The sequence below is a fragment of the Balaenoptera borealis genome, assembly GCF_965194805.1.
Source record: "Balaenoptera borealis genome assembly, chromosome: 20".
Classification (NCBI taxonomy): domain Eukaryota; kingdom Metazoa; phylum Chordata; class Mammalia; order Artiodactyla; family Balaenopteridae; genus Balaenoptera; species Balaenoptera borealis.
Genome location: NC_138879.1, coordinates 14,977,313 through 14,992,693, shown reverse-complemented (window position 1 = coordinate 14,992,693; position 15,381 = coordinate 14,977,313). Strand labels below are relative to the sequence as shown.

Here is a 15,381-nt window from a genome sequence, read left to right as displayed (position 1 = left end):
TGCTGGATTCGTCTCTCAGAGTTTAACTTCTGATTGTAGCTGGTTCCAAACGTTAGCACCTACTCTAATGATTTCTTTAACTCTTAGTCCTCCTGACCCCTCCCAACAGCCATTTTATTTATTCATACTTTGAACATCACCCAGGAAGGAATTCTTTTGAATGTCAGTTACTTGGCTGCTTTCCCAGCTCCAAGGAACGTGCTAGAGGCTGCAGTCTGCTTAGGCTGGTGCTTTGCATTAGTCTGAAAGGCACTGTGTTTGTGCCCAGTAAGGAGCCTGCACCTTGAGGGAACTGAGTTGGGGGGCAAGACAGGAAAGCTGGGCAACCTCATGGTTCTTTGAGAGTCAGGTCCTTACTTTGTAGTTTTTCTTGTCTTTTTTTTTTAATTTATTTATTTATATTTATTTAATTTTGGCTGCGTTGGGTCTTAGTAGCTGTGCGGTCTTTCTCTAATTTCGGTGAGCAGGGGCTACTCTTCGTTGAGGTGCACGCTCTTCTCATTGCAGTGGCTTTCTTGTTGCAGAGCGTGTGCTCTAGGCACGCAGGCTTCAGTAGTTGTGGCACATGGGCTCAGTAGTTGTGGCTTGCGGGCTCCAGAGCACAGGCTCAGTAGTTGTGGCACACGGGCTTAGTTGCTCCGCGGCATGTGGGATCTTCCCGGACCAGGGCTTGAACCCATGTCCCCTGCATTGGCAGGCAGATTCTTAACCACTGCGCCACCAGGGAAGCCCCCTTACTTTGTAGTTTTATGTTATTGGTTGAAAAGTTAAGAATTTCCTCTACTTTGGGGCTTAAATCTGTAGGAGATGAGATTTGTTGGCAAAAACTCTGTGGTCCTCTTCATATAAAATGTACAACCACAACTGGATATATGCACTGCCAAATAGTTAACAAAAATAACACCATCTGATTTTTGCTTTTTGGATAAATTTTAGAAATACAGCAAATTTGAAAAATAAACCACTAACTCTATAGTTAATAAATAACACAGATGTAAGTATTTTAAAGTATGTAAAGTAACACATTTTAAATACAGGATATGAGAACCCTCCCAAATACAAATGTCAAATCCATAGAAGTTTAAAAAATTTCAGCTCAAGCATCAATGACTATATAAGAAAGTGAGGCTAAAGTCAGCTAGCCAATCAGCATTAAAGAAGGTGTTCTTTAGTTAGTAAAGACTTTTCTGGATGATTTAGTACTACTCGTTTCTCTTTCCATTAATATTTCCATTAAGAATTTCAGATGTCCCAAAATCCGTTTTCAAACTCTTTTGCCAGGGGAGTGACTGCCCAGAATGTTGGGCACTCCTTTATTCAGATGTTTATACAGATACTGGTTTTAGAGCCAAATGTAAGTAATTGTCGTTCTTTTTTGAGTCAGTGAAGACTAATTTATTTGAGCATTTATTTTTCATCACTTTGTTTTTTGTTGTTTTTTGTTTTTGTTTTTTGGCCACGCTGCACGGCTTGCAGGATCTCAGTTCCCCGACCAGGGATTGAACCTGGGCCATGGCAGTGAAAGCCTGGAATCCTAACCACTAGGCCACCAGGGAACTCCCATAATTGTTACTATTTTAAATCATTCATGTCTTTCTGTAGTCTGCTAATGTCAGTGACCAAGAATTGACTAATTTACATCTTATTAATTTCAAATGTCTCAACTATTTTTCTTTTCTTTGCCCTCTAAACCCTGCCTTGTCAGGATTTGTGAACCACAAATGAAAAAATCTGTTGAGATTTTATTTTATTTATGTTTATATTTTTGTAATAATAGCTTTATTGAGATATAATTCACCTACCATAGAATTTACCCTTTTATTTTTAAATTTACATTTTAAACTGTATAATTCAGTGGTTTTAGTGTATTCACAGAGTTGTGTAACTAACATCACTACCTGATTCCAGAACTTTTTCATCACCCCAAAGAGAAATCCTTTACTTCTTAGGAGTCACTTCCCATTCTCCCCACTCCCCAGTCCCTGGCAACCACTTATTTACTTTCTGTCTCTCTGGATTTGCCTGTTATGAACATTTCATATATATGGAATCACACAATATGTGGCCTTTTGTGTTTGGCTTCTTTCACTAAGCATCTTTTCAAGGCTCATCTATGTTGTAGCATGTCTCATACTTCATTCCTTTTTATGGCTGAATAATATTCCATTATATGGATATACCACATTTTGTGTATCCATTCATCTGTTGATGGACACTTGAGTTGTTTTCACTTTTGGCTATTATAAATAATGCTGCTGTGAACATTTGTGTACAAACTTTTATATGTACAAATGTTTTCAATTCTCTAAAATATACCTAAGAGTGGAATGGTGGTTCTTGTAGAAACTCTGTATTTAACTTTTGGAGGAACTGCCCAACTTTCGCATATCAACTGGTACCACTTTACATTCCTACCAGCAATGTACGAGGGTTGCAATTTCTCTACATCCTCACCGATACTTGTGATTCTCTCTATTTTTTTTTTCTTTTTTAAAAAAATTATAGCCATCCTAGTAGGCGTGAAGTGGTATCTCATTGTGGTTTTTAATTTTCATTTCCTTAATGACTAATGATGTTGAGTATCTTTTCATGTGCTTATTAGCCATTTGTTTGTTTTCTTTGGACAAATATCTATTCAAATCCTTTGCCCTTTTAAAAAATTGGATTGTTTGTCCTTTTATTGTTGAATTGTAAGAGTTCTTTATATATTCTGGATACTAGACCCTTATCATACATTTGCAAAATTGTAGTTTTTTTTTTTTTTAAGTTAAAACCTACTCCAGTAATTTCTTTATCTTCCCCTATCTCCACCCGCCCCTTCCCCACCTCCCCCAACACCAGTCCTTATTTATCCCTACTTTGAATGTTACCCAGGAAGGAATTCTTTTACAATATGATATGATTTGTAAAATTTTCTCCCATTCCATGGGTTGTCTCGAGGTTTTATTTTAAATACTGATTTTACTATTTGTTTTTTCCTGGCCAGGGGTTTAGAGTTCTCATTTCCTTGTATTCTGAATCGGGAACTGAAGAAATTAATTGGATTTTTGCTTTATGTTTGCCCCAAATACATAAGATCTGACATTTTTTACGTCTTAGGCAAAGCATACTTTTGCATGTTTTAATACTAAGTACTCATAATATCTTCTGCTTTTAACAGTGAGTCAGGCTTATCTGTACCCTCAAGAACCATCTCTTTTAATACTTCAGTGGAATGAAAACAGAGGAAGTAGTTTTTGGTTCTAGTCACTGATTTTTTTTAACCTTTATACATTAAGATACTAAACCCTTCTATGCAGTCTAAGTTTGTCTTCTTATTTGAGTAACGTTTTCATCCTCTGCCTGCCCCCTCCTCCTCCTGTGCCTTTTCTGCTTATTCTGTTAATGTCAGCACAGGGTAGAATGGGACATGATTCTACTGCTTAATTTGGGAAGAAATATGGGGCCTATAACCGTTTCGGATTTGATGCTTTGGAGTAAAGGGTATTTTTAGAGATGAAGCTTTTCTTAGAAAATATCTTGGGGGGGGGTGGGATGAATTGGGAGATTGGGATTGACATATATACACTATTGATACTATGTATAAAATAGATAACTAATGAGAACCTACTGTATAGCTCAGGGAACTCTACTCAGTGCTCTGTGGTGACCTAAATGGGAAGGAAATCCAAAAAAGAGGGGATATATGTATACGTATAGCTGTTTTACTTTGCGGTACAGTAGAAACTAACACAATATTGTAAAGCAACTATACTCCAATAAAAATTTTTTTTAAAAAGTGAAAAATTTTTTTAAAGTATTTTTATACCATCAAAAAAAAAATACCTTGAAATAAAGTACTGATATGTGCTACAGCATGGATGAACTCAAAAACGTTAAGCAAAGTGAAGGAAGCTAGATGCAAAAGACTATGAATTGAATTGAATTGAATATGAATTGTGTGATTTCATTTATATGAAATGTCTAGAAAATGCAAATCTCTAGAGACAGAAAGTAGATTAGTGGTGGCCTGGGGTAAGATGTAGAAAAGGGGAGTGACTATGAATGGGCACAGGAGATCTTTTTGGAGCAATGGAAATGTTTTGAAATTGAATTGTGGTGATGGTTGCACAACTCTGTAAATTTACCAAAAATTATTGAATTGTAAACTTAATAAAAAGGAAAAGAAAATATCTCTATGGTTTCAGTTAGATCTTTTAAGACCCCATAGTATCCACTGAGATTGTTTTCCTCCAAATTTATTTTTTTGTTGTTTTTTTTTGCTTATTTTTGCAAACTAAAGACTTATGTTTTATGTGATTTCCTTTTTCTGTGTCCTGTGTCACAGCTCTCCATCCTGCTGAAGAACCAAGATGATCTTGATAAAGCAATTGATATTTTGGATAGAAGCTCAAGCATGAAAAGCCTTAGGATATTGCTGCTGTCCCACGACAGAAACCATGTAAGTAGCCCCTGTCATGGCCTGACAGCTGAAGACAAAGCTTGCTGTCCTTCAGGATTCCACCTTGCTTCCTCGACAGAATTTTGTGTTCCTTAGTCACTGCTAAAGCGAGAACGTAGGTGTGGCCCAGCCCACCGGGGCAGTAGCCATTTAGCCTTCTGCATTTGATCTTACTGCGAAGCCAGATCATTGGTGTTAAAATGGCAACTGAAGGTGACTTGGCTTGTGGTGTGGGAGGAAGGGAAACATTTTATGATAAAGGAGGAAATTCTTTTTCTCTGTATTTATGTTCTTTCGACTAGATTTGGACCCCAGCAAGAGAGATTTGCTCAGCGTGGGGGAGCTAATTAGCAGAGGCTGTCAAGGATTTGAGACTATCATGCTTTGTAAACCCAACTCCCGCAACTCCTCGGCAACCGTGACTTTCCCTTGGGACACATGTAGGAAACAAACTTTCCCTTCTGTTCAGTGGGAAAAAGGCCATGGGCTAAAGGGCCTCTTGTAATTTACCAGCTGATACCTTACCAAATGGCAGCAATCTATGGGGGCCTTCAGAAGCCAGGGATCATCCCTTATGTAGTTTCCTCTCCTAAAGGGTCCCTGGGGGCCTACATTTCACAAGAATGCTTGTAATCTGGGTCTGTCTTCTAATCACTGATGGCTCTACCAGTTTTCTTCAGATGCATGCTCCTGCAGGTTTCTTGGCACTCTTTCCTTTCCTTATGCTTGAAGACAGCCAACTGTGGACGGCTGACATTACTGCCTGAGAACTATGGACACCCCATACCAGGACAGAGTTTAGATGGAATGGTGCTTTATGCTGACCATTTATATTTAAAGAGACCTTGGACTGTCTATTGATTAGCGAAAGACACAGGAGAATGCGGTTAGGAAGGCTTAGAATAAAGAAGACATTTTCTAATATTATCGAAGTGTCCTTGAGCATGAGGACTGGTCTTCTCTCTCACAATGTCTTTTTTTCTGGATGTGTTTTGGGAAGTATTCTGAAGTAAAATATGTACTTTATTATTTCATTTCTCTGTTCAAGTTACTCACCTGCTCCTTGTAGTCCTTCCTTGTGGCCTATCATGTACGATCTCAATGTAGCCTAGCACCCAAGGTTTATCACTAACTACCCTTCCTTTCAACTCCCCAGTCTCATCTTTCCAAGTTCTTCAGCATGCTTCCACTATTCTGCAGGTCTTCCTTCTTCCTCTTTGCCAGACCATGGTTGTCAACCTTTTTTAAGGCTCTAGCTTGATTTACCTGCTGCAGTTTGGTCAGTATTTTTGACTGAGACCATTTTCATTATTCCCTGTTCCTTTAGTCATTGGATATAATTTGCACACTAGTTTATAGGTTCCTGAGTAATTGCCCTCTAGTTGTTGCATATTTGTAAGTTCTACCCCAAAAGATTATAAGCTCCTTCAGAACAGGAGCTGTGTCTTGTTTTGGAACCTATCCGCTTAAGAGAACACAGTGAATACTTCTTGAATTGTTAGCAGGAGTCAAGCAGAAATCATATTCTGCAAACCCCTTCTTTACAGAAGAAGCTGGAATTGGGGTTTAGTTTAATGATGTGATTGTTTAACTGGGAACTAGCACCCCTGATGGTGATCCCTCCACTCCCCTGATGAGAAGCTGTAGACGACTGGTTCTTTGCATTCTCTTTCCCATCCATTAAGGGGTGCACTCAGCTGCAGATACTGCTGCAACACCAGAGCTGTTTGAGAGATGACCACCTGAGCTCTGACACTCATGGCGTGGCATTAGATATCGCATAAAATAAGTGCCACATTGATGCCTCTCTTTCTAAGGATGTTTATTTTTTAAAATTATTATAAAGTCAGTATAACTTATTGTAAACTTAAAAAAAAAAAAAAGAGGACCGTCTTACATAATCCTAGCACCGTAACACAATTGATTGATTTTTGCATACGCCCCTCTTTGGCCATATGTATACACACTGTAAGTGTTGTCATGGTATTTATACAATTTTCTACTTTAATTTTTCACTTAACATTGTCATGTACATTTTTCTGTTAATATACAGTCTTCATGATTATAATTTATAAGGATGCATAAGTCCATTGAGTGGATATACCATAATTTAATTAAATAACCATTTTTGCTACTGTTGGAACACTTAAGCTACTCCTATTTTTTGCATTTATAAAGATTTACATTTAAGACTAATAGTGGCATTGGTGGTGATGAAATCTTTTCTTGGGGACTTCCTCAGCTAGACCTCAGGCTTCTCAATAAACAGAGGTATCATGAGTCAAAATTGCTATGTGCTTAGGAGTCCTACTTCTAGAAGTGCTTCTCTGTTTGTGATGAAATATCAGTTTTATTCTTCTAGTTTCTAATCTGTTATGGACCAATTCTTTTTTAAAAACTTGAAAGGTGAAATGGAAAAATTAACTAGAGACGTATAAAATACAAGCCCACAACTTTTATTGTTAAGTTCAATAGACATGAGTCACTGCCAAATTGTTGTAAAAGTGCTTAAAGAGTTGCTCTTCCATTTTGGTATTTACCTTGTTGAGGACTGGTATACACCACAGGTTGTACCCTGGCACCAGCCCACAGATCACACTTTACATACACTTCTCCAGGATACCATATTGACCTGGTCTTCATCTCCTCTTGATGGTAACTGTCAGCCACTTTGTTCTCTACTTAGTTTCCTCCATTTTTAGCAATCTGTCAACTCATCCACCTTTTGTTACCACCTATACCTTTACTTCCCTTCTTATTCCTGTTTTTAAATGCACTATCTCTTTCTACTCTCTGGATTCCTTTTGTATTGATCTTTCTATGACAGCTTCTGATCTTTCCTCTGTCTTCATCCCTCACCAAGGTGGAAAGTCATACTCCTCCCATCTCACCTGGCCAAGGCCGGGTCTTAGGCTTCAATATTGTTTTTACCTGAGAACTCCTGGATTTGGGCAATCACAGAACCTCCTCTTAGTCTGAAGAGTCTTTCTCTAGCCTTGGTTTTACTGCCATTTTAAGATACTTCACCGTCTCCTTCAGTAGTTCTTGCTGCCCTAGCCCTCTGCCTTGGGCCATCAGCTCTTAGCTATTTTCCTATTACAGACTTCTTTTCTAAACATTTGTGCATCTAACTCTTAATTTATCTTTCTGCTCTTGACTTTCTTATAACTTTCTCGACCTTTCCACTGTCATAACATAATCTCAAGCTTAACATTCTGTTGTCACTTGTATCTGCATATGATGAAAACTAAATACCCAACCACCTTAAACTGTGAATGGCATTTTGTTTTGTTACCTCAGATTCTCTCTGACAAAAGTAAATTTACAATCTTCTCATCTAAATGTTGCCCACTTCCCAAATTTCCCATCGATGAATTTGACACTATTTAAGTTCAAAATATCAAGGATAATCTAAATGGTAATTATTTTCAGTTTTCCAAGAAACTAATGGGGCAAGTGCAGGAAGTTAAAATGAAACTTGTTGGGCAGAATAGCTTCAGTCTGGCCCCTGTTTAAAAATCATTACACTTTACATGTATAAGGTACTTTCATCTCTCATTCGGTTTTTGCAACTTTGAGCGATCGGTTAGGCATCTGTTATCGCCAGTCTACCCTTGGGGAAACTGAGGCTTAGAGTGATTTGCCCTAGGTGAAACAGTAAATAGTGACAGAGCTGGTCTTGAATGCAGATGTTCAGACTGTAGTCCAGTATGTATTAGATACCATCCAGGAAAGGGATCTTAGAATTATTGTAGTCCTTGGAAAACCTCACCCAGGTTCTTTCACAGTTCATTAGAAACAGAACAGAAAGTATAATGTTGCCCGTGAGGAAAACTTGTGAGATGTGTCATTCTCTTCCCCACAGCTCAGAAGGTTAACTGAGCTAGGAAAGGTCCAAGGGAAGACAAACTTTATAAGGGGTTGGGGTCAGTTTTATATGCGTATGGCCTAAAAAGCCTGGAACTCTTTAGTCGGGAAAGGAAGCCGAAGCATACATATGTATAAACAAAGTCTGTGATGCATTGAAGAGTAGGGATAATAAAAATACAGATTTATTCACCTAATCTCAATTTGAATGAACCCCTTGAATATTGAGGATTATCATAGAACAAAACGGAAATAAGAATTTGTATAAGGGGTATAAACATGGCATCCTTTATTCAAGTTGTATAGCTTCAAAGCAGATTTTTTTAAGGCTTTTAATAAATTCATGGATGTTAAAGCTGTAAATCTATTAAATAACCTGGATTCTTCCACAGCTATCATAACTGTCATGGTCTTCCATGCAAATGTCTCTTGTTGCCACCATTGAAGCAGAGGACTAGTGACATCCAAGGTGCCATTTCTCAGCTCATGTGTCCGTGAACCAAACTAAAGCAAACACACACACACCTCTTCTTTTCCCCCTGCATCGTTGAATTCACCTGTTCCCTTTGTCTGATACCACCAAATCTTTTATTGAGATGATTTGTGGGTCAACTTTTATAATCTCTTTTTCTGCTAATCTCCTAGCTTCCAGTGACTGCAGTCTTTGTGCATGTGGTTCCCTGGTAATTTTTCATGTTGTTTGTGTCGGCCACAGCACACTGCTACCCCCAGAGCCTTTCAGTGAGGTTTTCATTGAATGGTCAAATGAAATGACCATTCTATTTGCTGTCTTTAGAATGTTCTGCCAGCTACACACTTTATACCTGTTAGCTCTCCTTACACTCTCTTACAGGTCTCTTTTATTTTTCCTAGTCCCACCTTCCTCCTTCCTCTCTTTCCCACTTCTAGGTCTTGTTCAAGGTTCACTGAATCCTTGCATCAACCTCATTTTTGTTTACCATGCCATTCTTTTTATCTCCTTAAATCAGGGTTTTCTGAACTTGACTGACTATTACAAACACTTGGGGGAGATTTAAAAAACACCAATCCTTTGGCCTTACCCCCAGAGATTCTGTTGTAGTTGGCCTGAGGTGTTAAAAACCCCACAGGCAGTTGTGCTGGGCGGCTCGGGCTGAGAACCATCGCCTTAAACCCAAGTGTGACTCACCTCCTAAGACCTTCGCCCTAAGTGTGGTCCATGTACCAGCAGCGTCAGCATCACCTGAAAGCTGTTAGAAATGCAGATTCTCAGCCCCAGCCCAGACCTACTGAATCAGAATCTGCATTTCATCAAGGTCCCAGGTGATTTGTGTGCACATGAAAATGTGGGAAGCCCTGCTTTGAAACCTTCCCTGATTCCCTTTATCTGTTTTCCAACTGTTGCCACAGTCAGCCTTTCCTTTTAGAAACCTGTGCTCATGCTGGCTGTTGAACCTCCTGGCTCAGCTTCTAGATTTAAAATTGAGAGTTCAGAATGTATGTTCTTTGGTACGTTTCAGACTCGTGCTGCCAAGATGTATTGAAGTCCCACCTTCCGTAAGGCCCCGTGTCTAAGCAGGTGTCCTTGGGGTGCTCAGCGTGCAGCTCTTCTCTTTCTGACTGTAAGGCTGTGGCCTTTTCCTTGCCCTTCACTGGCCTGCTTCCCCAGCGTGTGGCTTTGATTGTTTTTTCCTTTCTGACCCTCGGCAGAGAGCTATTGCACATTGGAGGCTTTAGCAAGAACACTCACTTCCCCTTGGTCTGACTTCCCGTTAGAGCAAGACAGTTTGTCAAGACAGCCCTGCATGTGATAAAGTCTGGCGTGGGGGGACTAGAGGAGGCTGCTTGGCAGCTGAACTTAGCCCTGAGAGCGGGAAGCCTTTTTCCTGGAGGACAGGATATAGTTTGTTTAGGTTGGACCTTTTTTTTTTCTTACAGGAGGTAAGAGAGAGAGAGAAACAAGTAGAAACTTTGACCCAAATTATTTATAAATTCTGAGCTCCCACTCTCCATAGTGCTCTCCTTATTTATGAGCACATCCTGACATCACTTGCTCACCTCCAAGCTTCAGTTTTAAGCTTTCTCAGTGCAAGGGCCCCTTTCTGTTGCTTTGTTTTCTCTCAAGGGCTCACCTTGAGGCCCAACTGGGTCAGTGCAAAGTGGGGTAGGTGTGGCAAGGCTGCTGACCCTGTTCTGAAGTCCTTGACCTCTGGCAGAATGGTACCGTGATAGCCTTTCTGAGATGAACGCAATCCTGAGATGGTTCACATGTAAACCCCAGTAATATGAAGCAGCTGAGATCTTCTTACCTTAATTTTCCAGGAGTGATTATGGTTGGGGAAGAAGCAGCATATCAAGCTATTTTTTAAAAGTTTATCAACCAGAATTTTTGGTGCAGAAGTTGCCACCATTCTCCATTCTGACCCCCCACGTGGCAGGTGATCTTGCCACTGAAATAATTTCCTGCTTTTCCTGCTATTCTTCCCAAGCTCTCTGGAGAGTTTTATGAGAGGGTATTTACAACGCTTTTCTGTTTGGCACATTATTACAGGAATGCCTGTTATTCTTCTGTGTCTGGGTCATCACCTAATAAATTGGAGCACCGAGTCTCAGTGCTCTATATCAGTGAAGCTGGATAACTGCATTGAGTAAATAGTGATTTGCCAAGATGAATTGAGGAGTGAGATTTGAGGGAAAGCTGGGTAGCTCATGTATTGAAAGCGTGATGGCGGCTGAGAGCATGGGGAGTCCGAGGGAGGGGCGGGGGGCCTTTCTAAGCCTGCCTGCTTAGCGAGCTCAGCCTTTTTCCTCTTATCTTGCAGACCAGTTCCCCTCCCCACTCCGGGGTGTCCAGGCAGGTGCGGATCAAAGCTTCCCAGTCTGCGGGAGACATAAATACCATCTACCAGCCCCCTGAGCCCAGGAGCAGGCACCTCTCTGTCAGTGAGTATCTCACCCCTTTTTTCCTCTCATCTGATTTATCTGCCCATGTTTTTTTTTTAATATTCTTTTAAAAAATTAATTATTATGAAACAGTCATCAAACATTATTGACTGCTACGCTGTTCGGAATAGTCTTCCATGCTTTTCTTTGGGGAGAAGAAATAGACAAGTGACTGGGATGGAGTCCTGACCCTCCGGGAGCTCACACTCTCATGACGTGGTGGCGGAATCAGATTCCTTTTCAGCAGCCCTGAAAAAGCGACCTCCTCAAACATCTGCGTGAAGACCTCCAGCAGCACTATGCCCTCATTTTTGACCATTCTTTCCCCAAAGGACTGGGGACTTGTGAAGTTACGAATCAGGTCCAAGATTGAGTTTTGACATCAAACCTCTTGCTTGTGATTCCTGAGGAGTCCTAATGCTTCAAGGAAGGTGGAACGAAGTTTCTCCAACGAAACTCCTGGAGAGTCAAACTAAATTGTCTGGGAAGGACAGGAGACTGTTGACGTAGTAAATACAGTTGGCTCATTAGGAAGAAAGCTATGTAGCTGCTGCCAGGCCTCCCCAGGAAAGGAATCTAAATCAGGTCTGTGCATTATACCAGGCGATTCAGTTTTGCTCTGGATTCCATTTCCCACAGTCTGAGGAGAAAGCTCATTTCGTGAATTGTGCAGTTTGTTTCAAGAGGGAAGTCTGGCCTTAACAATAGTTCTGTTGAGGTTGCTGCCCTAACGTTGCTGAGACCCCTGCTGCTGTCCATACAGGGTCTGTCCATACAGGGTCTGTCCATACAGGGTCTGTCCATACAGGTTCTGTCCATACAGGGCCTGTCCATACAGGGTCTGTCCATACAGGGTCTGTCCATACAGGGTCTGTCCATACAGGTTCTGTCCATACAGGGTCTGTCCATACAGGGTCTGTCCATACAGGTTCTGTCCATACAGGGTCTGTCCATACAGGTTCTGTCCATACAGGGTCTGTCCATACAGGTTCTGTCCATACAGGGTCTGTCCATACAGGGTCTGTCCATACAGGTTCTGTCCATACAGGGTCTGTCCATACAGGGTCTGTCCATACAGGGTCTGTCCACACAGGGTCTGTCCACACAGGGTCTATCCACAGAGGGTCTGTCCACACAGGGTCTGTCCATACAGGTAGAATTGCATCAAACTGAGCTGCTCTCTGGAGATCTAGAGCTGAGCTTGGGGAGGTCTGAGCATCAGTCCTGTCACTGAGCTTGTCTGGGAGTGATAAGCCTCCTCATGGGGCAGCCGGAAGAATGTGTTGCTGAGGCACTGACTTTGCCTCACTGAGTAATTTCTGGAACCCTAGCAAGCACTGGTAGTAAGTGTTGCCAAGCTGAAAGTCTGTATATGTGTTTCATATTTCCCTAACATTGTGGATAATTGGTGGCTGCGTTTTCAATAAGCTGGTTGAGGAGAGAGCCAGCACCCCAACAAGGAAACCTTATCCAGAGTATCTCTGGCCCTAGAATCCAGGCGCCCTGGAACCTGGGAATCTCTGCTAGTTTGGCCTCTGTTCCAGAGCCCTTGCAGAGAGCAAGGGGCTGGAGGAGGGCAGCATTGCTCCTTTGCGGAGTAAGCCGTGAGGATGGACACAGGGCAGTGACTGGGCCTCCGGCTCCTAAGCAAGTGCCTGTGACTTGTGTGTGGAGGCTAAATGCTGGGCCCTCACTGTAGGGGCCGTATATGGAATTTCCTTGTCTGAGAGGGCTGAAATCTCACTGGGAGTAAGATTTCTATGAACGACTTCCTATCTATCTAGAGAATGGGCAACACAGCCTCCCAGCACACACAGATCCTGGGTTCCCTCAGTCAGCAAGCATTAGGTACCAGCCTTTGGGCTGGCATGAGTGCCACGGTGGAGGCACCTGGGAGGCACCTGGGAGGCTGAGGGTGGTGCGGGAGCACAGAGCAGGCAGTAACCAACGGCGCCCAGGACTTTGGGGAAAGGTTTCACTAAAGAGAGGGAACATCAGAGCTGACAAACGAAGGAAGATTTACTGAGCACAGGGACAGATACTCCGGGCACAGAAAAGGGCATCTGCCAGGCACGATCACAGAAGAAGGTGGTGGCTTCTGAGAACCCCAGGTGGTTTGGAATGGTGGGTTTGACGAGAGAAGTGGGCAGAGCCTGCCAGCCTTTCTAAAAGCTGGAAAATGGCAGAGATTATTTCTAACTGGAATGACCTGGGAAATGCATTCTGGGATTTTTAGAGATTATGGAGGATTTCCATAAGCAAGGATGAGGAGAGAGGGCATTTCAGTGATTTGCTGGTGGAGATCCCACTTATCCTTCAGACTGGCTCGTGTATTGATATTTGGAGAAGTAGAGAAGGCTGGGAAAGAATGCCTGCCTTGGCTGGGGACCCTTGACTGCACGTGGGCTTGTTCGGTGGGCGGTGGGAAGCCACTGGGAATGGTGACCCCTTGTACCCATCTCTATTCTAATGCTTATCACATTGTCTTGTTTTTGTATCCCTCTCCCTGTCAAACTGCATTTTTACTCATTTGTTCATTTATTCATTCAAGAAATAATTGCCAGAGTATCTGCTGTGTGCCAGAATCATGGGAAGCAAAACACACAGTTCTGTCCCTATGGCCCTTACACACCTGCGGGAGGTCAGACCTTATGTGTCATGATGTGACCCATCTATAATTACAGGCTGCAACCAGAAGGTGTGTGGTGCTGTGAGCACGTGTAACAGAAGGATGTGACCTGATTTCGGGGCCAGAGAAGCCTTAGGCTATGACCCAGAGCATGAAGGGGAGTTACTCAAAGGGGATATAGGGAGGAGAGCTCCAGGCGGGAGAGCTACTCATGCAGAGGCCTCATGGCAGAGGGAGTGTGGTGTGTTTGAGAAACAGAAGGAAGCCCTGAGGGCTGGAGAGCTGAGAACAAGGGAAAGGAGGATGGGCTGAGGCTGGGGAGGGAGGCCGAGCCTTGGGGACCGTGATGAAGATTTTGATCCTTACGCTGAAAGCAGTGAAAATCCACCTTAGGATTTTTAAGTGAAGAGGAATGGGTGGCATATTCAGATCTGTATTTTGAAAAGATTGCTCCAGCTGCATATAGTGTGGAGAGCCCGATCAAAGGGGGGCACCATGGATCCAAGGGAGAACCGTATTAGCTAATGCAGTGGTCCAGGTGAAAGAAGACAGAAGCGTGGATTAGGCTAGTGAGGGTAGTGGAGAGAGGAAGGAACAGGTGGATTTGAGGCATTTAGAAGGTAAAGCCAACAGAACATGGCATCGTGGTCTGGGGACATGGCGGGGGTGGGGGCGGTCCCTGAGATCCTTTTAGGATCTGCAAGGTCAAAGCTATTTTCATAATAATACTAAGACATGATTTGGCTCTCACATATATATAGTGGAATTTTCCAGAGGTTACCTGCCTGAGGTAATGTCATTGCTCTATGGCTAATGGAATGTGTACTTGTGTATTATTGTGTTTTAAAATTTTTTGACCCTTATTTCTAATACAATAAATATCAATTGATATAACCCCTATAAATAAAAGCTCTTCGGTGTCCCAAATTTTAGAAGTGGAAAAGAGTTATAAGTTCAAAAGGTTTACGAACCACTGTGGTATTGGATTGGATTTTCAGGTGTTGAGACAGCAGGACGTAGGTTACTGGTTTGTGGATTTGGATAATTGGCAGTGCCTTCCACCAAGACAGAGACTAGAAGAGAGCCTGGTTTCAGGCACTGAGAAGGGCAGACCTAAAGTTTTAGACAGGTTGAATTGGTATAATTATGAATATTTTGGTATGATTATCGATTCACCAATAAACATATTAGTGTTTTAAAAAAAAAAAAGAGACAGCCAAGAGGTGATAGCAGATGGGCAGCTAACTATACAGATCTCTAGCTGAGAGGGGAGAAAACCAGAGGTAGAAGAAACAATTGGAAATTGTCCAGTCGAAGCCACGGGCCCAGATGAGAGTTTCTAAACAGACTACAAAGTGAGATGAGAAGAGGGCCTGGGACTGAGCCTTAGAAATCCGGACAGTGGCCAATTAGAGGAGGATGAGCCTGCAAAGGACGCAGGAAAGGAGTGACCAGAGGAGTAGGAGGGAAAGTAAGAGAAGGTGGGAAGAAGGCGTTACATGGTACCAGCCAGGTTGGAAAG

General features: G+C 42.1%; 1 protein-coding gene across 3 annotated transcripts in view; it reads left to right on the top strand.

The window, feature by feature from the left end:
* MAP3K3 (mitogen-activated protein kinase kinase kinase 3) overlaps positions 1-15,381 on the top strand; it is a 61,924-nt gene that overhangs the window by 27,794 nt on the left and 18,749 nt on the right. For all 3 annotated transcript variants that reach the window (XM_082373113.1, XM_082373112.1, XM_082373114.1), the window contains 2 exons: positions 4,328-4,441; positions 11,110-11,230. In XM_082373113.1, the coding sequence (XP_082229239.1) occupies positions 4,328-4,441; positions 11,110-11,230 (235 nt within the window). The remainder of the gene's footprint in view (positions 1-4,327; positions 4,442-11,109; positions 11,231-15,381) is intronic.